This window comes from Sturnus vulgaris, chromosome 7 (assembly GCF_052056855.1).
Source record: "Sturnus vulgaris isolate bStuVul1 chromosome 7, bStuVul1.hap1, whole genome shotgun sequence".
In the NCBI taxonomy this organism is placed as follows: Eukaryota; Metazoa; Chordata; class Aves; order Passeriformes; family Sturnidae; genus Sturnus; species Sturnus vulgaris.
In genome coordinates, this window is record NC_142249.1 from 20927464 (window position 1) to 20954019 (window position 26556).

Consider the following 26556-nt stretch of genomic DNA (forward strand, 5'->3'; position numbering starts at 1 on the left):
TTTCTGGATAAACTACTCTTTCATTAATTAATTCTCATTATGTGGAGAGCTGAAATTTGCCCACAGTAGATTTTAGCTTTTATAATATCTGGACTGTAATGAACTGACATTGCTGCCTTTCCCCATTTTTCCATGCTACCATATGCATTAAATATCTATGATCCACTCTTGGCTTTGTGTGGGTTTTCATTGAACACAATGAAAGTCTGACTGACACGTAACAATAACAGTTTCCTCATACAGACTTTTGTCACAGTAAAGATACATGAACCTTAGGATAAGGCAGAAAGAACAATGCAGCACCCAAAACATAAAAAGTCTCCCTTTAGGAAAGTATTTACTTTTCTGCAGGTAACAATATACTACTGGTGCTACTGCTAATATATTTTGGGAAAATTTTCTTACATAATTTTCCATCTGTTTTAAACATTCTCTGTTTATCATATATTAGTTGCAGTTTATGCAGACCCTGGGATTAGCAGGTTGCAAGGAAATAAATATTACCTTAAAAAACGAATAATTTTATTAAATCTGAGACCAACCAGCAAAGTTGTATTTCATTGAATAATTTTCCACTCACTGAGAGCAAGGAGAGATAGCTTCCTTGAAAGAAAGCACACCAAAATAGATGAGTTCACTGTAAAATGGCACAAAAGGCAAAGAAGAACCACAATCTGAACTGTGATCTATGACTGACACCTGCAGCATTTGTCACATGTTTTACTGCACAATTTCATAAAAGTGCAACACCCGAGGCATGTGCTTAAGCTGCCTATGATCACCCCAGTACTTCTAACACACATCATCTTCCCCAAAAGCATTTATCATCAAAAAACTCAGCAAAATCATCAAAAGTGCTAGAAACAAAACTGTATTAGTGATTAAAGAGCAAATGATGTTGAAATTATTGTTTTCAAACAACTTTAAATAAAAGATGCAAAAATTTTTAATAGGAAACTTCCACACCATATAATTCTGATAAAGAACAACAATCTTTGAATGCTTAGCAGGAAATTCACATGCATGGGAGAAATGACTGTGCTTATACCAATTAAAAGTGAATTTTTTAAAAAATGTTACCAAAGAAACCTAGAATTGGATTTATTCCCCCATCATTATCTTGTAAAGCACTATCTACATCATCAGATTTCTGACTACTGCCAAATGCTGCATATGTTAAAACAGATGAGACCACTGGCATATTTAATCTTTTCATGCCAAGGCCTAAAACTACAATGCAGCTGTTGTAGCAAAAAAAAAAACAAACCTGTGAACTGCAAAAAAATATTGCCTTGTCAAATTCTTCAAATTTGATGCAGAACTTCAGTAGCATTTTAATTTAGCTGTAGAACTTGGCAAAAAACAGTACAAATCCTGGCTATGCAATTCAAAGAATGATACCTGATATTGTCAGGGCATTCAATAGCAAGCAAGCATGTTTCACTCACACAGTGGTCTTTCATGCCTTGGTCATGCTGCACCATCAACTATGTTCAAAGTAACATATCTGTAGGCAGGTGATGAAATTTCCATTTCCTTCATCACTGTAGATAGCTGTAGATTTGACTTTTTTTCTGATATTGACTTTAGAACTGCTTTAGGACAATTATTTGGAGTATAATACTGCTCTTCTCAGGAAAAGAGAAAGCAAGAAAAATAATCCGTCTGCAGTTAGAATCTGAACTAAAATGCTAGACCCAGCACCCATTTCTTAAATATAGTTAGTGCCCTTAGATTTGCCACTTTAGGACCCTGTCACACTGTCTGGCAGCTCTGCTCAACACCTACACTTGTACAGTCACCATTTCAAACAAGCTGGCAGTACAAACTGGCAATAGTGTAGGCCAGGCCAGCAGGATGCCTTCCCACAACACCTTCTAAACCAAACACAATGCTTGCAAAAGTGCAAAGAGATTCAAGTTCAGCAACCTTCTGCAGTAACATGTTAATGAAGTCTTCTCTGCATGGATACCAAAGTACACACACTATAGAATGAAGAACCTCAGCACTAGGTTCTCCACAAAAGAAAGTTTTAAGGGAATTCACATGTAATCAGTAGTGATCTTGATCCATCTGCAAATTCTAAACCCCTCACAGCTGGTGATGAGACAGGAGTCAAGGAGAATAATTTAAAATTTCAGAGTATAGTAAGAATAGACTCTCCTTATAAATGCTGGCAATAAAAGCAAGTTTAAGGCTAAGAGAGCAACACCTGCAGTATTCAAATAAATTCTACCAGAAATTTCACCTAAGTTATTTCATTACAAGAGGGCCCCAAGAAAGAAGTACAGGAGTATGTAATCATACATAATATGAGGCACTAAAGAGAAGCAAAAACTTTTTTTCCAAACTAATTTAAAAAAAATTATACTTTGCTTATGGTATAAGTATCTTCATCCTATATTATCACAGACACTTTCAAGGTCAAGTCTTTTTTTTCTGCATTAACTGCAAATAAATCTGAACTTAACTTACCTCCCAGAGTGCTTTGAAGTCCTTCTGCTCAATTCGAAGGAGCTCACTATGTTCTCTGGTAACAATGGTAGCATGGCGAGGAGTGTTATCCAGAATGGACTCTCCAAAAGCAGTTCCTATTCCAAGAGTGCATATTGTCACAGCATCCTTTGATTCAAAAAGAAAAGGACACATTAAATATTTCAGGATGTTTTGAGAGTCTTTGTGTCATATTTTCTGATAGCACTGCCTTGAGATTCTTCAGCAATCTGCTTAAAAAGAAAATTAAGTGTCAACAACAAAAAAATCAATATGCTGGTAAACAATATGAGAAGCTTTAATCTGGAAACAAGTGGGACTTCTGTTTTCTATGATCATCAGTTGAATTGGACATTTCTGAATGCAAAGCTGAGAACACAACAATCACTTTCAGCTTTATAAAACACTATGATCTCTGCTCATCAATCTCTAAACACTGCTGTGATGATGAGATATTTAGAAATCTCAGAGGTGATGAGAAGGTAACCAGAATCAGAAATGCCATCTCGGAATATAAACTTCTGTCCTACACAGGCCACCCTCATCAGAAAGAAAATTCGCCTGTTATGTTTTCTCTTATGTAAACATAACTTTCAATTATAATATCCTCTTGTATTTACATTGAATTTCTCTATTGTACAAGCAATGCACTTGTACAGTTGAACCAACTCTTGGGCCTTCTGTTGAAAATGCCAGCAAATCTTTCAGTTGTTAATGGATGTTTGCCAATTAACTACCAGACCAAAAAAAAATTATTTTCACATAAATCAGGGATTTCAAGAAAACTAATAAAGTTCAAACAACCTGGAAAAATTGTATCCATGTACAGAGCAATATGAAGATCCCAAACAAGCAGCAAAGTCCATTTCAAAAGAGTCTATATGAGCACATGCCATTCTAAATGATATCCAAACGAATCTCCCTTGGCAAGGAACTCCTCTGTAGTAGTTCCAATAAAAATTATGAGCTACTGCAGAGAAAAAAGTAGTCATTAAACAACTTGCTGAATCAAGATCTTTAGATACATGTTCTATTTTCAGCTCACAAGTTGCTTTGTTCCTCACCACAGGCTTGAAGCTGAACACTCACGTCTTTTTCTGAGATGGGCCTTATCTGACTGTCCATTAAGTAATTTTTAAAAATGAGCAACAGCATAAAATATTTAAAATTATACAAACTGTACTTAGCAAAGGAAATCATATATGCACACAGACAATTACACATAAACATTTAAAAACACATGCTAACTTTACTTGATACAACAGGAGAAGTACAGTTTCATTCTAAAATGTAGGATTCATCCAACATCTACAAAAATCAAAGCAAAACTGTTTGTTATCCTTGTGGCTGATAATCCAGGAGAGATGCCTCAGCATGTTTTAGCATCATTTTCTGGTTTTAGAATTTCACTGCTTTCCTTTCACGCATCTAATAAGTCATAATAGGCAAATGTTATTAAGACAAAGTTAGTAGCTATGTAATTGCAATACAAAGAGAAAAGCCCATAATGGTCCACTTCCCTGAACCATAGCAAATTGCTCTCACACAGATGTCACCATATAAAGTTGTGTGTTCAGGAAAACAAAATCAATTACATCTCCGAGAAGATCTAGGAAAAATTTAGCAACTGTCAGAAATAAATTTTCAAGGAAGGAAAGTAAGAACAGATTTTCTTTAAAAGAGAGAATATTTGGGAATGAGCACCTAGGTACCTAAATAGAAGTCTCTACAAACAGACTATAATACAGTTTATACACTGACATCTGGCTTCCCAAGCTTACATTTCAGAGCTGAAACACTCTATGGATGCTACAATACTCACAATGGCATTCAAAGGAGCTACAATGAAAATGTGCCTACTGCTCATACAAAATTTGATCTCCAGATATCTAAAACATTATTCTCAATCCCAATCAGAAAGTTTAGATAAAAGAGTTCTGTTCAGGACAGGACAGCCAAACAGCCTGGTATAAAATAAACTTTTCCTGTAGGTGGATCATAAACATTGTTTACATCTTCCAACTTCCTTCTCACTCCCTCCCCTCCCTTCAAAAAATAAAACTAATTTTAAACATTTCACATTCACTGACTGTTTACAACCCCAAAGAAGAATCTTTAATGACAGAACAGACATGAGAAAAAAAGGGATCAGTGTTGATTAAGAAATTACTTTATAAGATAACTTCTGATGAAGCAGCTGTTAAGCTTAAGTAATAAATTAACACTTTGGAGTATAAGGTCAAGAGGCTGGAATGGTCCTATCTACATTCATTAAAGGAAAGTCCAGGCTTCCATCAAGTTCTTTCAGATTTTTTTGCCCATCCATCACAATTCTCCACAGAGATGCAGTTTCACAGCCAGCTGGGGTGCAGACTTATATGCCTTCTTTGAGGCTTCAGAGCCCTGTTTTGTTGCTACCCCTTGTTTATACATCTCCAGCTTCCTGGGGATTCAGGTGTGTTTCCTATTATACCTGTTAACCTTACACTCAAGAATTTCCTGCTGTTCAGTGAAGACTTCAGGAGGATTGCTGGCAGCTCAAAACTCAGTTTGCTGTTCCCCTCTGCAATCCCAGAAGCAGCAGGGGGTTCTAGTGGCTGGTAACCAGCTAACATTCACACAGCTATTTAAAAGGCAGTATTAGAGACTTAGAAAGATGAGATTGCTTCCATGGCTATCTGTCTTCTGTACATACTATAAAACAGTAGTGTTCAAATCAGAGGCTGTTTGTGTATTCAGCTTTACTGACTCTTACTGCCACAGGAAACACATGCAGAGAAAGCATTCTTAAACCTTTCCCTCAACTCCCTAGCAATCGAAAACATTATTGAATTTGTAAGACCATTTTATGGAGAAACAAGGCTCTGCTATAATTCCCTTCCCCACCATCTCAAGGATCATCCTGTATCCTCCTCCTTGACTTGTGACCCCTTCTGTTTCTCTGGCAAACAGAATTTTTGTACTGTGTGTTAATAAAATCATGGTGTTGGAAAGAGAAATTAAGAAAACAGGGGAAATCATTACTAGTGCTAGGCTCAAAGGGATTGGGGACAAAATTTATTTGAAATTTTAGTTTGTCCAACATTTTGAGTTTATGAGGGAGCTGATGCAGGTAGATTGTTTTTGATTTCATCATTTTCCTACACCTTGCATCTCTATCTCATCTCTGCCTCTGTGTCTCTCTTGGACATCATATTACCTCTACATTCAACTGGAGTTCTGCAAAAGCTGGCATTTTGAGAAGTTTGTTTATTATTACTTTGTCACAGTTCGGTTTGTCCTCAGCAAAAATTTCCTTTTATAACAGAGAAACCAAGGATATACATGAAAGTAAACTAAGAAGTGATTTTTCTGTTCCATTATCTTCACTGGAGTGTTTCAGTCATTCACAGTAAATCCTCACCAGACTATTTCTAACAATAACATAGAAATACCTTCTGAACACACTAAAACTGCAATTTTCAAACTATGTTTTTTAATTTGCAAACATATTTGCAAAATATATTAGGCCACCCTCTTTACACAAAACAAGGTTATTTACTTAAAGGAGTCATTATGCTTCTACAAAAACTGTGAGGAGCTTCTCTTCTAGTGCCTAATTTAAATATGTATGGTTCAAATTAATTGTACTGTAATATCACATTCATTATTTCCATATCTTTCTATCTGATCTTCTAAATCATATCTTCTAAATTCTACCTGCAATGTCTTGGATGTTTTCCTACATCACCTGGCAGAGAGAAGTGAAATGATGTCTCTATATTAACTTCCAATAAGCTACGTTCAAAACCAAAATTAGCACAACCACAACACCGTGGAACTCAGCATGAGCCAGCACACTGCTTCTCAGCTTAGTTCAGCCAATCTCTGTGTTACAATGGGTACAGCAGTTCTCATGATCAAACGAAATAATTTTAAACTAGCTTAGGTATATTTATAATACTAACTACAGTGCTGATCTCTGTCACGACTTCACATAGGTTATTTCCACAATACATAATGGCATTTACATGCTGAAAGCAGTATCAAAAGGACTACCCTGTTTAAATCCCTTCCCTTGATGCCACTTCATCTTATCTCATACCTCCTTTGTCCTCAGTTTGAAAGAGCTGTGAAATTCTTCTATTTCTTCACAGACGTTCTTCTCAACAACCCCACTAACTTATTTGGCTTTTCATCCCCAGCCCTCTGCATCTTCTTACAGCTGACACTGCTGTACCATCCAAGCACTCAGGGCTCCTCCTTTAAATCTTAACTAACAATTAGCCTTTTTTAGAAAAGTCAATGCTCTGTGTTCAGTTTGGTCTGTTTTTAATAACTGACCTACTTAAAAAACTCCACCACAACGTAGGCAAGATAAGCTGGCAATAGGCCTCAGCACACACTATGATTCAGCTGGCAAAATACAGGAAAACTGCAGATCGAATTGCTGTTTGGTCGTTGTCTTTATTCTCTTCATTCCTTCATAGTTGATCAGAAAAAATCTTTGAGGTAAAAGGCTTTGAATATAATTCAGAAAATCACAATGTTGCAGAATCTGACAACATTGTAACATTGATGTTTTTGTCATAATGCATTTATTCCCAGCTTTATTCTGAGATACTGCCAACAGTCTTCCTTAGACTGTTCAGCTTCAAAACAGAGTTCAAAAATGAAACATACACAAGGCAGTCAGTAATGCTTTTAAGACAACACCAAACCAGGAATATCCCTAAGAGAAACTTCTATTACTAGATATCTTAACATTGGGTAGACAACAGTGCCAAGTAAAAATGAAATTCAGAATCTGATCTTAACTGAGGGTAAACACCTCTTTCTGATATATTCTACAGAGGCTGAATATTCTTTTTATTTTAAAGATAACTATGTTTTTCTATGGCTTTTAAGTACAGTATTTATCAGGGTATTTGTTACAAACAAGTTGAGGCAAGACCAAAACAGTTCATAACAGTTACCTCTGGAATTCACAGCAAGACGTTTTCACCTTAGAAAAAGTCCTCTTCGGTTTCTTCTTGATTGTTGAATATATAGAAAAATCCATAAATAATTTGCACAGACAGCAGACTCCACTCAGGATGTACTGGATGAGTAATCCTGTCAAATCTCTGTAGCCATTTCAATGGCAGGAGAAATTAACAGCACATTTTACCAGCTCGGTGGAACAAAACTAACAGTAACAGCAAAATTTTCTCTGGTCGAACTCTTTAAAACAGGTGTGTACGGTAAACAGCCGAGTATGATTTCCAAAGAATCCATTTCAGGAGCGAACACTGCCTACACTCGGGTCTGCTTTGTGCTCTAACACTGCCCTCTCGTGACACAACGCAGCTTTGCAACAGAAAGGATTTTTCCAAGCCGGTATGAGAAAGCAAGGCTTTGAGATCTAAATATCTGTGTCTGTCTCCATTAAGGCCCTTAAAACAATAGATATAATAGTTCCTGTTATTATAATATCAAATAATAGCTAATATCAATATTCCTGTTTATATGAATTCTCAACTTGGTCCTAATCAGTATTACTAATATTTTCTCAGATAAATCACCAGCATCTACATTAGTAAGCTGCTGCTTGTGTGTGTGAATTAATCCCTCACTAGCTACACTGAAGTCTTGATCCATTAGTATATTAAGATTTAATTTCTAGTGCAAGACTTGTTCCTAATGCCTCTGTAGGAACAAAGGCTATTAAGACACTTTTAGTAGGGACCAAATGCACAATAACTTACTGCACTTCTAGTGGGAGAAAGTTACCAATCACCAAAGGTGATTACACAGAGAGGTAGCACATGGTAACTGTTGCACAATGCATTAATTCCTAGGCTTGATGAAATGTAAGTTTCCCAAGCAGAAAAATAAACATCTAGCAAAAGTGAGACTTGTATATTTTTAATCAAGATAATTGATCTTCCATATTTATATCAACACTGTAGGCATCATCATATAATCATAGGATAATTCAAGCTGCAAGAAAACTCAAGAGGTCATCCAATACAACCTCCTGTTTATCTGAAGTATCAAACAGTATCCCAATTAACTAGTCGTGTTTAAAGACATTTTAACCAATAGGAATCTAGATAATCAAGTTAGCTTCTCTCCTACTAGGAAACACAGAATAATCCTGTACTTTTATATGAGTCTACAAACTTCTAAACTAGGGTAAACATCTGTAACTCTCCTGCTCTGCTGGAAGTTTCTCATTAGCATTAGTGCCATTTATAGTATAATCGTAACAGCAGAGCAATTAGTTATTATTACCACTTTGCAAAGGAACTCTTTGCTCCTGGGTGATGTGGCTGGAAAATGTGCTCCAAGCACTCCTACATCTAAAGCACTGGTCATCCATTCCCAGCTGGAATGCTGTGTGTGCCAGGGCTGCCCCCACAGCAATACAACACCATATTGCCTCCATCATCTGGGTTTATAGGCTAGCAAGTACTTCAAGAATGACCAGTACCATGTCAGCAAGAAAGTACAGACAAAACTGGAACCACATCCAGAAGCTACAGGCAGAAGAACAAGGAGACCAAAAATGGACAAGGAGGGACATGGTATAAACACCAAGCTGGAGTAAAACCAAAGAAAAGGTTGGACTCATAGTATTTAGGAGTCCCCAAACAACAAAATTATCCAGAAAGGAATGGTAAATGCATAGGCTGCCATCTTTTTCGCAGTGAGGCCATATTCTGTGGCAACTAGGCAATGATAAGAATTCAGTTCATTGTTCGTGTGAGAAGGAAATGTGAGGTAAGAAGTAACTGCAGAATATAATTTCCAGAACTACAATTACATGAATTGTAGTTCAACAGCTTCCTATTGCCAGGAAAGTGAAGTTAAGCTGAACAAGCAGAAAAAAATATTTACATTATATTCATTAAGAAACTGAAGTGTTCCATACTCCATCTAATGGAACAAATCAACACTCCAAAGAGATTCTTAATTTAACATCCAGATTGTGCAGATGTATTACTTTCTGAGTAAAGAGCATTGATTCTTCACAACTGTGTAGTGCCATCTTTTGGCAAACACCGGAAAATCCTGATTGCTTTAGACCTGCACAGAAAAGGGTCCCTAAGAGCCCAGTACTGCTCCAAATTGTGACAATACCAATGACAACCAGGCCGTGCCAAGAATTGCTCAAATTAAGCTAATCATACTCCCAATCAATCTCTACTTAGTACAGTGAAGAGGTTGCTAAAAATAATATGAAAGAATTTCCTTTTGCATCTATCATTCTACTGCAGGAAGTAGAAAGACCCAGTACTCACACACTGTCTTTACTTGCATTCTGACCCAATTTCAATGGTGATGCAGTGCTCAACAAAGTGAAAAAATCCAATTCCTGCTATGAGCAAAAAACTTTCCTCAATCAGCCAAACTCTGGGCAAGGAATACACCACCACCATCTCCTACATATGCTATGTTCAATCCAGGTGGGGAAAATGGGCAGTGCTCTCTATCAGGTCCTGGGTAGCTACACCACTCATGTGAAGGCACATGGGTCCCTTAGCAGAGGCACAACCCCATGCTGAGCTACATCATGGGACAATCACCAATCTCAAACATGGGAGCAGGGAATGGACAGGATGCCTTCCCAGAAGACTAAGCTCACAGCAGCAAATGCATGACTTGTCAGAGTGGCATTAGACAACATGGACAGAAGACTCTAGGAGAAGTATCTCATCCTTTTTGATTTTTATTTACCTAAATTTTATAAATCTAAGAGTACCAAGGTACTGAGAAACCACTTCAAATTTGGGGAGAATTTTACTTGTTCTTCTATTTCCTAACACTGAATATAGGCTTTTTGTCCTAGCAATAGCAATAGTCTGCTATTTCTACAATACTTCCCCATTTCTGCAGTGGAGACTGCATTATGCTGTTATTAAACCTAGTTAGTGGGTTTGCTTTGAACTTTCTGAACAAGAACTGAATTAAAATAGTTCTAGGGAATGAACTAACAACTCTCTGATCTTTAGCACCACTTCAATAGCACTATTAGAAAAGACAGAGGAGTCTTTTTTCACGTTCAAATGTAGACCATTTCCAGAGTATTATATTTCAGTTTCTTGAAATCAATGGCATGATTTGCCTTCCTTAGACTAAGGAAAACTGAGACTAAAGGAGACTCAGAGAAACATATACATCTTTGTGATATGAAAAACTATCTGTACAGAATGTGTCATTATCTACCTCACCACAAATGATATTCTGTCTTTGTACTACTGTCTGGATGGTTGCAATGAAAAATCTCTTTTACCTGGTGGTTGCTTGTATCAGACACCTTCACATCCAGTGATCCTGTCAGGACAGCATACCAATTCGTCCCAATATCACCCTGACGGAATACTGGAAAGATGAAATCTTGTAAATAAGAGCTATCACTTTAAGTTCAGCAACAGTAATAAACATTTTTTCACATATTACTGCAACACTGCAGTCACTGCAGGCACTACACAATTTGCCATATGAGACTACTTATTTACTATTACAGTAATATTTCCAGTGACACTGGAAAGAACATATTTTACTAAACCAGTCAATACACTGTGGAAACAATGAAAGCACATAGAACTGCTTCACTCTTCTCCCCAGTTTGCTTCTGTTATACTGTTCTCCTAGTTAATTAACCAACCAAAGAAACAAAACAAAGAAAAAGGTTTTCTGAACAATGTCCCTTTGAAATTTATAATCTTCCAGTGCAGACACAGCTACCACTGAATTCAGTAAGAGTTCTGGCTGAACAGCAACTGCAAGACTTTGATGTCCAGACATTCCAACTGTGTGATTACAGAGCATCAAAATCCCTGTTACTCTAAGCAACCTCCAGTGCTACATGCCAGATTTACCTGAGGTGTTTCTGAGACTTTACTAATACTAATGAAAGGTTTTCATCAGCTATTCCCCTGGTACACATTCCCATCACAGGACTATCACTTATTTCCATCTCAGCTTCACAGACCAAACACAGGTGTCCACCTCCATCTGGCCCACGGTGTGCCAGAGCAGGCACGGAGCTGCTGCACCACACAGCAGTTTGCAGCTCTGCAGGGCTGGCTTGTGCTAGCCAGGGTGCCTGGAAACCACACACTATCAGTGATGTGCCTGGCTGATACACCTTTGCCCCTGACAGCACAAAACAGCAGCAAAAGCAATCAATAATACATTTACAGGGGAAGAATGAGGCTTAAGTCCAATGACTGGCTTGTAATCTTTCAACAGAACAGCAGTAGTTTTACATCCAGCTGTATGCCTTGTTACCATAGATTCACTACACACTGCATTTGTAGAGCAAGCAGCACTTTAGTCCTGCCTTGCCCCATGATTGTGACTGTAAATATTCCACTGATTCTGCTCTCATTCATCTCCTAAAGACAATCACAGTCTAACCCCCAAGTTTATCTACATAAAATACATAATCATATGAAGCTGTCTTACATGTGATTCCTTTCTCCAGATTTTCATAATATCCACAGAGACATATCTGCTGGAGAAGATTTGGATGAAATTTCTCAAAAGCTTTCACTTCTTTCAGTCGTGTGAATATTATATCTACATCTTCACTAGAACGTTCCAAAGGCCTGCAAGAAAACAAAAGATAACATTATCAAGGGCTTTATGAGAAACATCCCCACCTGCATGCACCGAACTTAAAAATGCTTGCATTAAATATCATACCATAATATAAACAAATTAAAACGCATTTTACAACTACAGAATGAAATCCTTCCAAGACATCCTAACAACTGCCTTTATCAACTTGAGCATGATTCTTATCATTTCAACACAGGCAGTGTCCAGAAGCCCATTTAGCACCAAAGTCTTGATGCAGCATCAATGTCAAAGTATATATAATGATACAGTCCTTATCATAAGGGCCTTGGAATGATCTATAGCTTTAGGTTTGTGAGAAAACATTAACAAACAGATGTCCAAACACACAAGAGGTCTGTGGAATCAGTGCCAAAAACAGATGTTCTCCATCTGGCTAAATGGAAAGCATTATATACCAACAGTCACTCCTACATGCAAGCTTCTCTTCTGCATTTTACTGACTTTCTTCTTCTCACTTGCAAGGAAGGGCAACTTTAAGTATATTCTCTTCCATTAAGTTTCTGTCTCTTAGTGTTGCACAAATTAAACATGCAAGCAAGAATCTTAATTTTTCATCGGTAACAGTCACGAGTTTTATTTCAAATGTTTAAAATAGTTAACATCATTGACAGCAACGTCTTCTAAAAAAAACAATGTTTCAAGAAAAATGAAATTGTAGAACTGTCTACAACAAAGTAGCATGGAGACTTGCAGTTCAGCAGGTTCAGCATATTACTACAGTTTTATGAAACTAAAGTGAATTAGCTCTGTAACACACTCTAAATGTGATTATCAAACATTATGAATCAGCAGGTAAGTCAAACACTAGCTGACAGCATTAGAAAAGATATTTTATAACAGTCTAAATGCAAACCACTAAGGACAGAAAGAATCAGAATTTTCCTAGGGCATCATGCTGGATCAGATGCAGAAATTATTCATGTATAAAGGCATAACAGGAAGAGAGACAACTGTCAGTAATCATTAGACCTTTCATTCACTTAAATGTTGCTAGTTAATTTTACTGACAAAAATGTCCTTTTTACCAGTAGATGTGTTTATAATGAACTGAAGCCAGGTAGCTACAATGAACAAAGACTAAGTTCACAAATATGCATCATTATTCCCTTTATTCTTATACTCACAGTGTAAGCACTCCTTCCAACAAGGTTTTTTTCCTCTTTGAAATCAAAGACTTTAAGGAATCCAAATCTTTGTCTCAGTGAAGAAACCCAGATCCTACTTGCATTGAATCTCTGTATCTCATCTTTCTTATTAAATTACGTCTAGGAGGGATTAAATCTCTATCCTCGTTTATACTCCAATTTACCCTTATTAACTACAGATGAGAATAATAATTCTCTGGTGCATGCATTTGCTCCTAGATCACAGTGACATCCTCTTACCACTTCAAACTACAATCAACTACAATAGCTCTCTTTTGAAATATTTCACGTAAGATTTTCATCCATTTCCTTTTTTCTTGACTGTGCACTAGCTGACAAGTATTAATAAGCATTAACTCTCTTGTCAAAATCCTTTTAAGAAGATTAGGAGGTGCAGCTTGCTAACAGATTTACAATCTACTTATACAAGATCCCTACCCAAACTACACTAACTCTTGAAACACTAACTATCTTAATTTGCAGACTCTCCAAAAAAACCAGCAAAACCCAACAAGTCAAAAAGATGAGATAATTCTCAGAAAATCACCCAGCTCAAGATTTAGCAGTTTAGTTAAGATCATGAATTCTTATTCATAAAAATTAATGAGGATTCAACTTGTTTGACAAGATGCCTTTGGATTTTTTTCACAGCTCCCGGGAAAAGTCTTCAGAATTAGGGAGTAAGGAATTAACAAGTGTCCCAAGCTGAGGTGGCCCTTGTCCTTAGGAGCACATGAAACCTTGCCTGTGTAAAATTTCAGACTGCAGTGCAACAGTGGTACTAGTAGCACTCAAACTCATTTCTACTAAGTTTTTATAATCTATAGAAATTAATCAGGTTTCAAAAGCCAAGTATTGCCTACTGAGAAAATTGTACCATGGCAATGTTTGTTTTTTTCAATTAACTGCTTTTCCACAGGCCTGCAAAACTCAGGTAAAGCTTGACTACTTTCTACAAAGCATCTTTTAATAAAATTATCATCATGGTAACTTGTAATTATCATTAACTTGACATTAATTAACATTAGCTTAACATTAATATATTTATAATGCCAAATTTTGTTTTCTGTTTCCGAAGTACAAGCTGCCTAACCTGGAACATAAACACCACAGGACAACATACATTTATTTCTTCATCACAGCTATTTTACTGTAAACTTGTTTATTGTAAAGTATAGTTTGGAGTAATATTTAAGCAGCTAATGTTATACTCCTTAGAAGGTTAATGATTTGATAGAAAAGTACTACTGATGGAAAATGGAGAATTATTCAAGCTTTATTTTCACTGTAGTCACAATTAAAAAAGGTAATGGTATTAATCCAGAAAGGAACCATTCCCCAGAACACAAAGATAGGCTGAAAAGTCAATCCCAAGGAATAGCCCTACATTCACAATATATCTCCAAAAGCCACGGGAAAGACTTTTCCAGATACTTCATCAGAGTACCTAAAGTCAGGTCTCTGTGATTATCACTGTTGTTCAATCTCAATGATCTTAGCCCTCCTCTGCTAAACTACTGCTGGTGCAGATTTATTTCTGTTCTGTTCTGTCACATTGATGCTGATGCTACTGAAGTATCCCTTCACTGCTGATGCTGCAGAGTTACAATCGCATATCCATGAGCAAAGTCAAAAAACACACTTCAGTGAGTCTTCAGCTACCACTGGATTTTCTGCTAAAGCTTCTGTCCTGTACCCACTTCCAAAATCTCAAGACCAATGTATGGAATTAGGACCACAGGTTAATCTAAGAGTGTTAACAAATATATTAAATCAATTAAGATTCTTCAGTTCTCATTTGGTAGATGTATGAGCTAGAGTAAAAGCATTTTAAGGCAAGGCCACCCTTCTTGACTTCATCCCAGCGAAGTATCTCCTCCTTAGACTACCCCACTCAAAATAAATTTTAAGTCAAACTGTGCTGACAACTCATTTCACTGTAGCCAAAGCCAAGGGGGCACTTCAAGAGTTGCAAAGCAGGGTTACCAAACAAATTATTAGGAAGGGATGAAAAGCTGGAGTAATTTATTTTCACTACCCTACAAGCCTTTCTGCTTTGTTTGACACCAAAATGCCTTCTTATTCATATTACTAATTTCCCTCTTCAGAGCATAGCAAGTGATTAGCTGGCAGTAATGTTTTCACACAACACGTAATCTATCTTCTGCTTCTTCAATACAACATCACAGCATACATATACAAGTGACAGCATCAATGCTAGTTACACATTTCTATTCAATTACGTCAATAAGGCTTTTTTTAAAGATTATTTTACCCCTCCTTATTTGGATATGAAGATTTCAGGAGTGTATTTTATAGAGATAAAACAATTTTCTTGACAATGTCTGCTTGACTACCTCTAAAAGGCAATTATAAAGAAAACCTGCCCGAAGTATATCCTCATATGGCTGTTAAGCTCAACATGAGCTGGCAGTGCTGGCAGCCCTGAAATCCTGGGCAGGATCAAAAGCAGCATGGCCAGCAGGTCCAGGAGATAACTCTCCCCTTCTACTCTGCTCTCATGAGACCCCACGTGGAGCACTGCATTCAGCTCTGGAACCCCCAGCATAATAAGGACATGAACCTGCTGGAGCAAGTCCAGAGAAGGGGCATGAAGGTGATGAGAGGGCTGGAGCTCCTCTCCTATTGAACACAGGCTGAGAGAGAAGAGAAGGCTCCAAGGAGGTTTTTAGAGCAACTTTCAGTACCTAATGGGGGCCTATGGGAAAGCTAGAGAAGGATAAGATGTGTAGTGACAGGTCAATGGGCAATGGTTTTAAACTGCAAGAGGGTTGAAATTAGGTTGAAATTAGGTATTAGGAATAAATTTTAAATTCTGAGGGTGGTGAGGCACAGGAACAGGTTGCCCAGAGAGACTATGGATGCTCCATCTCTGGCAGTGTTCAAGGCCAGGTTGGCTAGGGCCCTGAGCAGCCTCGTGGAAGCTGTCCCTGCCCATGGCAAGAAGAGTTGGAATAGGACAATCTTTAAGGTCCCTTCCAACCCAAGCCATTCTACAATTCTCTTTTGTATTTTTAAGTGCAAGCTACTCAAACTCAAAGTTCAAATACAGACAGAGGATAACTGTTATAATTCTTCACATACACTACCTGGGCAAAATATTTTTGCTCCCAGGTAGTATATACAGCTTTATAAAATAACCTATTTTGATGGTTTTAAGATTAAGTATTTGAATGTTTATGTAGGATGCTATGAAAGACTTGTTAACCTAGAAGAACGAAACAAGTTGGAGGTTTTTTGTTTGCTTTTGTAAACTTAATCCTACTATAACCTATTACTTTCTGTTACAATAAGACCTTTTTAAGGTTCTCATAGTGGGTTTGATATTTGAGAAAGAAAAAACATTATCTTTGCCAAGATGCCTCTAGAATTTTAAAATGCTTATTTCTATAAAATGTATTCAAAAACCCGAATTGTGCTCTAACTGAATGAAAGCACTGAATTTCCTTCCCTTGATCGTTTTAACTTTTTAAAACAGTACTATTTCAATTCAGACAGCAATGAACAGCCCACGAAAGATGAGCAGATGGATCTATTTCTTCCACTGTTGAGACTGTTTGTAGAAAACAGCTAAAACACTAGAACAGGCAAATAAAATGAGTTCATCACTGGGTTAAAACCGAAGCATCAATGTAAAGATGCAAACTATGAGCTGCAAAGTACCAGTAACCACTACCACGGATCACTTAGTGAATTTAATAGTTCTTTAAATTATATTCGGCCTTGAAACATGAGCAAGGACACGGCACCAAGGAATGCCACTTAAAACCAGATCATTTCTCTATGCTCTCTGTACTTTCTTCTGTCCTTTCCTGACATGCAGAAAAACAATGCTGTAGGATGCAGAAAAAGGCCAGTACCAATAGACCATCTTCCCTTAGTGAGAGCAGGACGATAATGAAATTCTCTCTTCCACACAATGCTGTAAGGCTCTTTGACTTTTAATGTCTCTTTGAGAAAGGAAAGTTTAAGAGTAAAATATCAATGATCTAACAAAGCATAGATCTGTAGTAAGGCACTTAAATACTAACAATAAATGAAGTTACGTTTAATCTGAATTAGTTTCCAGATAAGGGTTTACTTCAATGGCAACAGAAGGTAATTAACTCCCACCAAGAGGCACTTTTCACTTTTTACAGTAGTATTAGCAAATCTGTTTTCAACACTCATATTTCATATCCTCTTTCTCTTGTCATGGGAAAAGCCTCATCGCGAGGCTTTTAAACAATAATCAAATTATTATTCTTTTCTCTCGAATGTCATTTTAAGAGACTTTGGGACTCCAGCTCTCATTTCCTCTGACAAACAGGAAATAGAATTTTATTTAAACACTGTTCCCTAGGACTATTACGCACCCAAATCATTCTGGAGTTTAGGAAAAAAAAACAAAAAGGCAACAAAGTAAAATTGCTCATGCTTAGTTTTCAATGAATCACTACTATCATCTACACTCAGAATCCCTGTGATAATCTCTCAGGTCCTGCTACATAAGGCATACGAAATATTGTAGATAATCATGATCTACACAGGTCAGCCAGTTAATGACCAGCCAGTTAAATGCAGACTGACTGGCTACCAGCTGCAGTCAGATAGAATTTGTTACAGTTGAGTTCTGTCTTCTTCGGTGAGGACCAAAGGAAGGCAAATAAAGGGGACACTCCTTTACCTACCTCAGTTTTAACTCAGTTTTATCAATACACTGAAAAATTACTGGAGAGTTAAACAGAGCAAACAACTGTGCACGTTTCTTTACCTACCCTGATGTATACATTATGTATCCTTCCAAAAGGTCAATTTTTAGATCTGTATATATAGTGGAATGGCAAAAGTATTTATGAACTAATTTATATTCATGAAGACTTATCTCAAGTTAAAAATACACTACCTGAACAATATAGATTTAGTAGGAAATATACTCTTTTCATTTGTTGTCTAGAAAGACATAATAATTCAAGATAAATCAAAATGCAGAATTATGTTCTTCCATGTGTGAGAATCTTTACACATTACCCATGCTTTGTAACCAAGATGTGACTAAATCTTACTGAATTAAACCTCCAAATTTCATAAACATAAACTGAAGCTCAGGGCAGTTAAAATTACATTTGACAGAAGTAAAACCAGATGAAATCACATCAATCAGCACTGTAGCTTCATAATAAACATTAAAAGCACTTTAATATGAAGAACAGACTCTGAGATACACTGCAAATGAAATCTGTAATTGAACAATATGCAAGTGATGATATCCCTCGATTCAAACTCTGCCCACCAATATTAACCAGTAACACCATGCCAAATGCACATTTCCTGATTTAGGATCTGCATTGTTACAGATAGTAGAAATTTAAAATTTACAGCAACAATGAAAAAAAATTTACAGATTTACATTTGCACGCATTTTGACAACTGACGAATTCAAAGATGAAAGGGAGAGTCAGTTCAGGAAACATTCAAAGATATTGATAAAGCAGCAGAAATAGTAACTGATCATGCCAAATACAGTGCAGAAAATACAGCACAAAGGAAGTATCATTAGAATGCTAAGCTTTGTTAAATGCAGCAAATTGTTAAGATGCAGACAAAAACAGATGTCACGCTAGACAAGAAAAATACTTGTACTTGCAAAGTATCTAGTTAACATTTGACTTTGAGGGCACAATTTCAATTAGCTGGTTTGTCATTTTTTTATTCCTTTGCTGGAATATGGAGTTATGTTATAAAAGAAATTTAATCTGCCCAGAGTATAGGATTTTAGAGATCAAATCCTAACAAACATGTCAGAAAGAACTCAAGCAACGAGAATTTAGACATGTTTCCAGTATCATCTGGTGAAAGAGAAAACCTACAGATGCACGTGTAGCATACCAATTGTGCAGCCACTACACAAGACTACCAACTAAATTTGAATATATCATGCTCTAAAAGGCATGTGCACATCTGCCTTGCTCTGGTGGCTATGACAATGTTTATACATGCTGGGGTAATCACTTTCTCTTCCTCTTAATACCTGTCCGTGGCACAACTTAAGTAAGTATAACTTACTGCAATCACATGTAACAAATGGACACTGATACAGCAAATGTGTAAGCTGGAGAGCAAAGAATGAAACAGCTTGAGTTTATTTAAAATACAACTCCTGCTCTCAGTAGGATTTAATCTGAATTCACGTATTTGATAAAATGCACAGAACTACAAACGTAACAATTATTTTGGTTTCTCTAAGACAATATGGAAAGGAAAAGGCTTTTTTGTTATTCATCAAAGACTGCACCTTTGCACTGGACTAGAAAACGAGGTGCATGATGTGGAAAAATAAATTTGTTATTCATCACTCTCAGAAGACTGCACCCTCACATGAGTGCTAGAAAGCACTTAGGCTGTATCTATACAGCTCTGTCTCTGAGTTTCCACATCCACTGCAGTGCCTTCTGCTGCTATATCCCCACACAGACTTGATCCAAGCACATACCAGCTTAGTCACACGCTATAGAGAGAGAAAACACGAAGTGCACAAGCCAACCGGAACTGCAGTCTATGGCCATGATTTTGTTCAGATGCAAACTACATGAAAATGGTGATATTCCGATGGATTTATTACAAATAAAAAGCAAGGAAGAAATTTATATAGAAGACAGTTTAAGTTTTTAATAATTGCACAAAAACAGATTTTAAAATAAAATAGCATCATAAGGCAATTGTATTCATAATATTGCCTGATTATAAGTCTATATCCCATTATCTTTGACAACATTAAAGGTTATAGAGGATGGCAAATATTTTCTCTATTTATTCTATAATTCTTTCAGAATGTCAATTCTTTATTCTAGCCTATCTGTATGCTCAGAAGCAATCCATTGTCTACTACTAAGCAAACAAAGCTTGCATCTCAAACACACGTTATACCGAACTACAAAATCGAATCCTGATTCAAATATGTTGCTGTTATGCTATGTAGCTTCAATCTGAATTCAAATCTGTGGGAGGAACAGGTCTGAGATATTAGCCAATATGCATTATTTGGGGTTTTTTAGACATACATGATACAAGACTACCAAGGATGACAAGGTTATCAAGGCTCAGTATGTACAATATGTTCTTGAAAAGCCCATTCCTACTTATATAATTTATTAAGTTGTTAGGCAAAGATTATAACATTCTTAGCACAACAGGCCAGTGAAGTTACATGCTTTGCCCTGTGATCTGCCCTTCCAGTCTGCTCAGGCACTGAAGGTTACTTTTAATTCAGAGAAAAACACAAGATGCCATAGCCAGGTATGAAATCCTGGGATCTCTAGCAATTGTGTATGCTGTACATCCCTAAAAGTTTGCACCTGAATACAATTAAAACAATTAACTGCATTCATAAATGTGATCATCTTTAGAGAAATAATAGTTATGTAAAAAATATTTTGTCTATCATTCAGTAAAGATACTGTCAACATGGAAATTTCCTGGTTAGATGGTTTTTGATGTGAAAGAACACATGAGAAGGCATTCTTCCTAAGTTAACTGTACACACATGAATAAATCAGTGACCCTTTTTTAATTACGTGCAGAGCAGACATACAGAAAAATGCTGAGACTAGAGGGAAACTTCTGCTCCCTAAGGCAACTAGTTTCCTCAAGAGAAAAATTATTTTCATCTCCAGGTATAACCAGGATGTACAGTTGCTCACTGCTGATCTTCTCTCTCTCCTGCAAAAATAAAATATTTTTGATAGAGCATAGTGCTCTGAAATTTTCCTTACCTTTACACTTGTAACTTTATATACAAATACTGTCCCATGTATTTGATTTTTAAGTGTGGATCTTTGACTTTTGTGGCCAGTAACTACACACGGAAGCTGCAAGTGCAAAGCACCGGTAGTCCCGGCCCACAGTACCCTACACAGTAATAACATTTCTCCTGTAACATTTTAGCAGTTCTTCATATGTGCTCTAATTTTAGCTGTTAGTAGTTCCACTTTGACACATGATTTCGGGAAAAACCTGAAGAACAAAGACAAAATACATAATTTCTATACATGATGTATTTTGCTATTGCCATTTCTAATTCTTTTTTTTTTTTCACATAATTATATTGGATAATCCATATTACATGTTATTTTAATTGTCTTTGTTGAGGCTAGTTTAACATTCTAAAGCATACCAGTTTTATAACAGTCTTCCTCCTAGAAACATGTTCATTGACTTAAACATACTAAAACTCTTCATTATTTAGTAAAAACACATCGTACTCTATAGAGAATTTACTCATTACATGATCGCATATTCATAGATTTCACACCTAGGATAGAAAGCGTTACACAATTTTTAAAGGCTTAAGATACACAGAAATTGATAATAATTCAAATGAGTACAATGATAAGATTATCTATAGAAAGTAAATATACTTTAGAAATACAAGCGTGTAAGTTAATTAAAAACGCTTTATCTACGTTTTAGGTGCAAAAACGGAATAAAAATGCAGAAGTGTACTTCCCGTGATCACAAAGCAGGGCACAGCAGAGACCAGGAAAATACCTACGAACTTTCATGTTATGAGTTTGTCCTATATAGACTGCCTTCTGGGAAAGTAAGGGTAAGGAGTAATTCTTAAAAGCACCTGGAACTGATTCTTTTCACTCAACAAATCACTGCTACTAGCTTACTCCAAATAACAAAAAGTGAAAGAAAAGTTTCACCTTAACAGCTCTAATGAAAGTTGTGTTACAGAAAGGGTCAGCTTAATAATTACATAGAGAGATTTCTAAATTAAATGCCACACATACGTTTCCTAAATACATCATCTGCTCTCCAAGGCTACGTACTTCATTAAGCCCTGAATTTTAGTTTACAATTTGGATCTCACAGTGTATTGCATGTAGGAAAACAGAAACGACAGGATCACCTAACTAGAAGTATTGGGACTCACACTCTCCTTCACATCCGCTCCATGTCAGTTTACAGAAAGGCCTAACTTTGCATTTTAGACAGCTAGATTACCATCAACAGTTCTGTTTCTATTTACTTTACGAGTGCTTTCAACATTTATTATACACATTGTTTAATTTCTAAGAAGTTAGTCTCAAACCACATATTACAGAGGGGGATCAGTGTCTGTGGTAGGTGTCTAGAGTGTCTAGCCCAAAAGTTCCATTAACTTAGGTTTTGCTACTCGGACTGTTAAGGAAAACCTAATCAGAAGTGCAGTCTTACAAGACTAGGAGTTACCTGAAAAAGGGACAAACTATGAGAAGGGGAAGGTCCCTTCTGTGTGCACAAAGGGTTCTCTCCACAGCACAGCCCCAAATGGTACCACCTGCCAAAAGCTGGCTCACGATGCTCAGCTGGCTGCCATACACCACCTAAGGGAATTTTCTCTGATAGCTTTGTTTTGAGCCGCATAGGGTATCTACGGTCTACATTTTTGTTAAGTAAATTTCTAGACCACAGGAGCCACAGTGAGTGTTCAGACATTAAATGACTTCTGAACTAATCCAGGAACGAAAGGTATTAATACTGCAAAAGGGGTTCAAACCAACCACCACGAGACTTGACATTGCGAGACTTTGGGCTGCAGCACCGGAGAGAAAGCATTCCAGAGAATTTTTAATAATAATAATTTGCCTGTATTTTTGGCAGCGCGCACACCACCTCTGAGCCCACGTCAGCCACCCGTGCCTCCCACCCTCGCGGTGCCGCCGCCCGCCCGCACCTGAGCCGCAGCCGGGGGACAGCCCGCGGCCCGGGGACAGCCCGCAGCGGGGACAAGGGGGACTCATCCTTCCCCCGCCCGCCCTGCGACGGTGCCGGGCGGCGGCCGCGGGAGGCGGGGGCGGCGTGCCGAGCGGAGGGAAGCCAGCGGCCGCTGCGCTGGGGGGCATTGAGGGCAGGTGAGGGCGGACGAGGGCAGAATGCAGCGGGTTTGCCATGGCCGATACGGCGGGTCCCCGGCGGGCAGCCCCAGGCCCTCTCCCCGCCCCGGAGCTCCCCCTCCTCCACCACGTGCAGTATCCTCCCGGCGAGGAGCAGCAATCCCTATGGGAACTGCCTGTCCCCTCTACTGCCCGGAGTATTTCCAGCCCTCATCCTTGCCCGCCGCCCTGGCTTCCCCCAGGCGTTTTGCTTCCCACCTGCACGCTCCTTATGTAAGGCAGGATTTGATGGAGAGCGGTATGGGGTGTACCAGCGCAGACACGCACATACATACACATGCATACACACAGCATCCCTCCGCAGCCGCTCCTGGGAAGATGGTGATACCTTTTATCCAGGCACGCGATCCACTCGCCGGAGGACGAGGAATGGGAGGCGTGAGCGGCAACCATGTTGGACCGGGATCAGGTTGCCGCGTACCCGGCTGGCGGCGGCTCCCCCCGCCCGCGCGCCGGTCGGCCCGTCCGTCCGTCCGTCCTCGCTCCCTCCCTGCGCGCTCGGCGCGATGGGCTCGCCCAGGCCGCGCCGCAACGGCGGAGCGGAGCAGAGCGGGTCCGCCCGCCGCCCACACGGCTCCCTCACGGCTCCCTCACGGGTCCACCCGCGCCGGGCTGCGACCTGCGGCCGCCGAGATACCCCGGCCCTGCTTCCGCGCAGCCGGCAGGGAGCGGCCCGGGAAGGGGGGCGGAAAGAAGTCACTCCCCTTCTAAAAGGTGGTGTCCCCCTCCGGCTTTCGTGAGCTCCTCAGTGCCCACAGCCGAACCCGGCTTACTGATCCTTGCCCTTGCTTCACCTTGGCTTGTTTTGAATTGGAGGGGCAATACAAGCGTTTTAATTGACATAAGCAGCTCAGGAGTGTTTTATCGGCGCTCCAGAGTACTGTGTGTCCGTCCCGTACCCCCGCCCCCAGCAATAAACGCACAGTGGGTGACTGAAAGTGCAGTCCACATCTCAGGATTTTTCCTGGACGCTTCGTCCAGTCTGCTACTTATCCTGTCATCGCCCATGAAACTGTGCTAAAGTATCTCATTTCTTGTGCGTGAAAAATGAGCTGGGCAGTACAGCCTGTGAAGGGGATTTGACACTTGGAAGGAACCCAACACATAGCATGAGGAAGGTGAGTCGAGTGTACAGTGAAACACGCCCACACCCTTCTGTTGTGTTAGTGTGGCCCGCAAAGAGCAGGCTTTTTAATGATACTAATGTATACATTATTTTAAAACTGATGAGGAGAGGAAGGAACGCAGAACAGCAGGTCTCTCTGTTTTGCAAATCCTACGTTAAATATTTTCTATGAAATATCTTCTATAAATTCTTTCAGGTTCTAGATAGTATCTTCCAAATAATCAATGTATGACCGTGAGCTTCCACTTACAGTCAACACAAATTGCCTTGAGTACCTTTTGAGAAGGGTAGGAAACTATAGGAATCTCAGCAGGGTATTTGTGGTTGCATGTAGGTGATAGCAAAGTAAAACTCAAACTGTGCCTTCCTTCAGGCTCGTAACTCCTCTTTGCTCTACAGTGTGGGGACAAATGATTAATTCAAATGGTGATCATCTGTCAGTGCCTTTCAGACTTTTCCATGGGCTGTCTTCTCTGCCCTTCGTTGTAATTTCTTTGGTTGTACCAAGTAATTTTCTTAAATACATGTGCTACTTCATATTTCACATCTGCCTTTTAATTGGTTGCCTTGCTGCCACAGCTTCTTTAGCACTTTAAAAGAAATAACTTTTAACATTAGGATACTGAACAGTATGATGAAAAATCTAAGGAAATCTATCTAAAGACCCCTTTTTCTAAATGGATACAGCTAAGAAACGGGCACAGCAGAGAAGAATGCCACAAAAGGCAATTCTTTTTTGCCTCAAAAAAAAAAAAAAAAAAAAAGTTAAAGTGCATGCCAGAGGAATAGAAGAGGCTGCCAATCAGTGAGATCAAAGCTGCAGCTCTTCCTTTGCTATCGTCCATGGGGAAAAAAAGAATTTTTTGCATCTAAGCAATCAATCTACCCGAGGAAAATCAATGCTATTCATTTGCCAATATGCAAGTGTTTGAGAGCCAGTAGAACTAGAGCTTGAAAGGAAGGGAACTCTAAATTCTCAGTCAAATGAATGATTTATAACACAGTCTGTACATTACAGATGAATCTATAAAATCCACTAATTTTGTACTGCCATTACAAAACATTGATCAGAGCCGCGGCCCGGCCCGGCCGCCAGAGGGCAGCCGAGCGGCGCCGCCTCCGGGAGCGGGGCCGGCAGGAGCGGGGCCGGCAGGAGCGGGGCCGGCAGGAGCGGGGCCGGCAGGAGCGGGGCCGGCAGGAGCGGGGCCGGGAGCGGGGCCGGGAGGCTCCTGCAGCGAGCTCCAGCAACGCCACTTCTCCAAACCTGCGTCGGTACCGTGACCTGCCCTTGCCCCAGCAGTGGCCCTGCGCTGGGACAGCCCTCTGTACTTACCGGTACTTCCGTTTCCAAGGAATGCAGTCCGTGTCGGCAAAAATGGGGACGTTGCTCACATGCCTGGCTGTGGACAGACACCACTCAGAGATGGATATCTTTTTGTGGAGCAACCATTAAAAGAGTCTTTAACACTTTGTGGATTGTGTAAGCTAGACATGGCCAGAGTGCACCAGGAACCTTGCCTGCATCCATCCTTCATTCGGAAGTGTCCCAATTAGAGAGCACTTAGAGCAAGACAGTCAAAATTAACTCTGCCTTTTGCATTATGAGCAATCATGTAGCTTTCTAATTATGACACCAGTGAAACTTCTCAGAGAAACTTAGCAAGGAATAAATATTTCAGTAGTTCAGGTATTTGCCTGTGCCAGCCAAAGAGTCTCCAAACTGCACAGAAATGTCAGGCTATTGTAATCAGAAATCCCAGACCCCAGGACAGTCCATGTTCTCTTAAGATGAAATATATATCTCACATGACAGGTCGAATAGAGTACAGATTATCTTGTGACTCCTAAGAATTCAGACCATAACAAGCCTGGGAAACATAATTTTAGAGTACTGGCCTTATGTTAATGAGGTCAAGTGCCCATTCACTTGTGAGAACGTATACTAGAAAGAAAATCCTAAAGCACACTTCGTTAGTTTATACCCTGTACCTCCTCCTGCTGCCTCACAGTGCCCATTCCTCGTTACATTTCTAAGCTATACACTTGTATGAAAAAAAAGATTATTTAGAAGATATTTAATATTTAATTTCTCCTTATTGAACAGAAGGCTAATGAGACTTTTTAGAATGTGAGATGTGATTATGCAGCCAAAAAATTAAAATGGCAGCTGCTTTCAAAGGAGATTGCTGCTGAGAAATGGAGAATTGCCAGCTGAGGTATATGAAAGATCAGCTGGCCT

At 38.9% G+C, this 26556-nt stretch overlaps 1 protein-coding gene across 4 annotated transcripts in view; it reads right to left on the reverse strand.

The window, feature by feature from the left end:
* RAPGEF4 (Rap guanine nucleotide exchange factor 4) overlaps nt 1–23655 on the reverse strand; it is a 146541-nt gene extending 122886 nt beyond the window's left edge. For 3 of the 4 annotated variants that reach the window (XM_088168030.1, XM_014880223.2, XM_088168029.1), the window contains exons 1-4: nt 23520–23655; nt 11929–12071; nt 10751–10839; nt 2476–2622 (exon numbers count right to left, since the gene is read on the reverse strand). In XM_088168030.1, the coding sequence (XP_088024156.1) occupies nt 2476–2622; nt 10751–10839; nt 11929–12071; nt 23520–23584 (444 nt within the window). In that variant the 5' untranslated portion in view covers nt 23585–23655. Of the gene's footprint in view, nt 1–2475; nt 2623–7448; nt 7766–10750; nt 10840–11928; nt 12072–23519 lie in introns of those variants that run through there. The other variant, XM_088168032.1, reaches the window with a different exon arrangement.
* Nucleotides 23656–26556: the final 2901 nt, after the last annotated feature.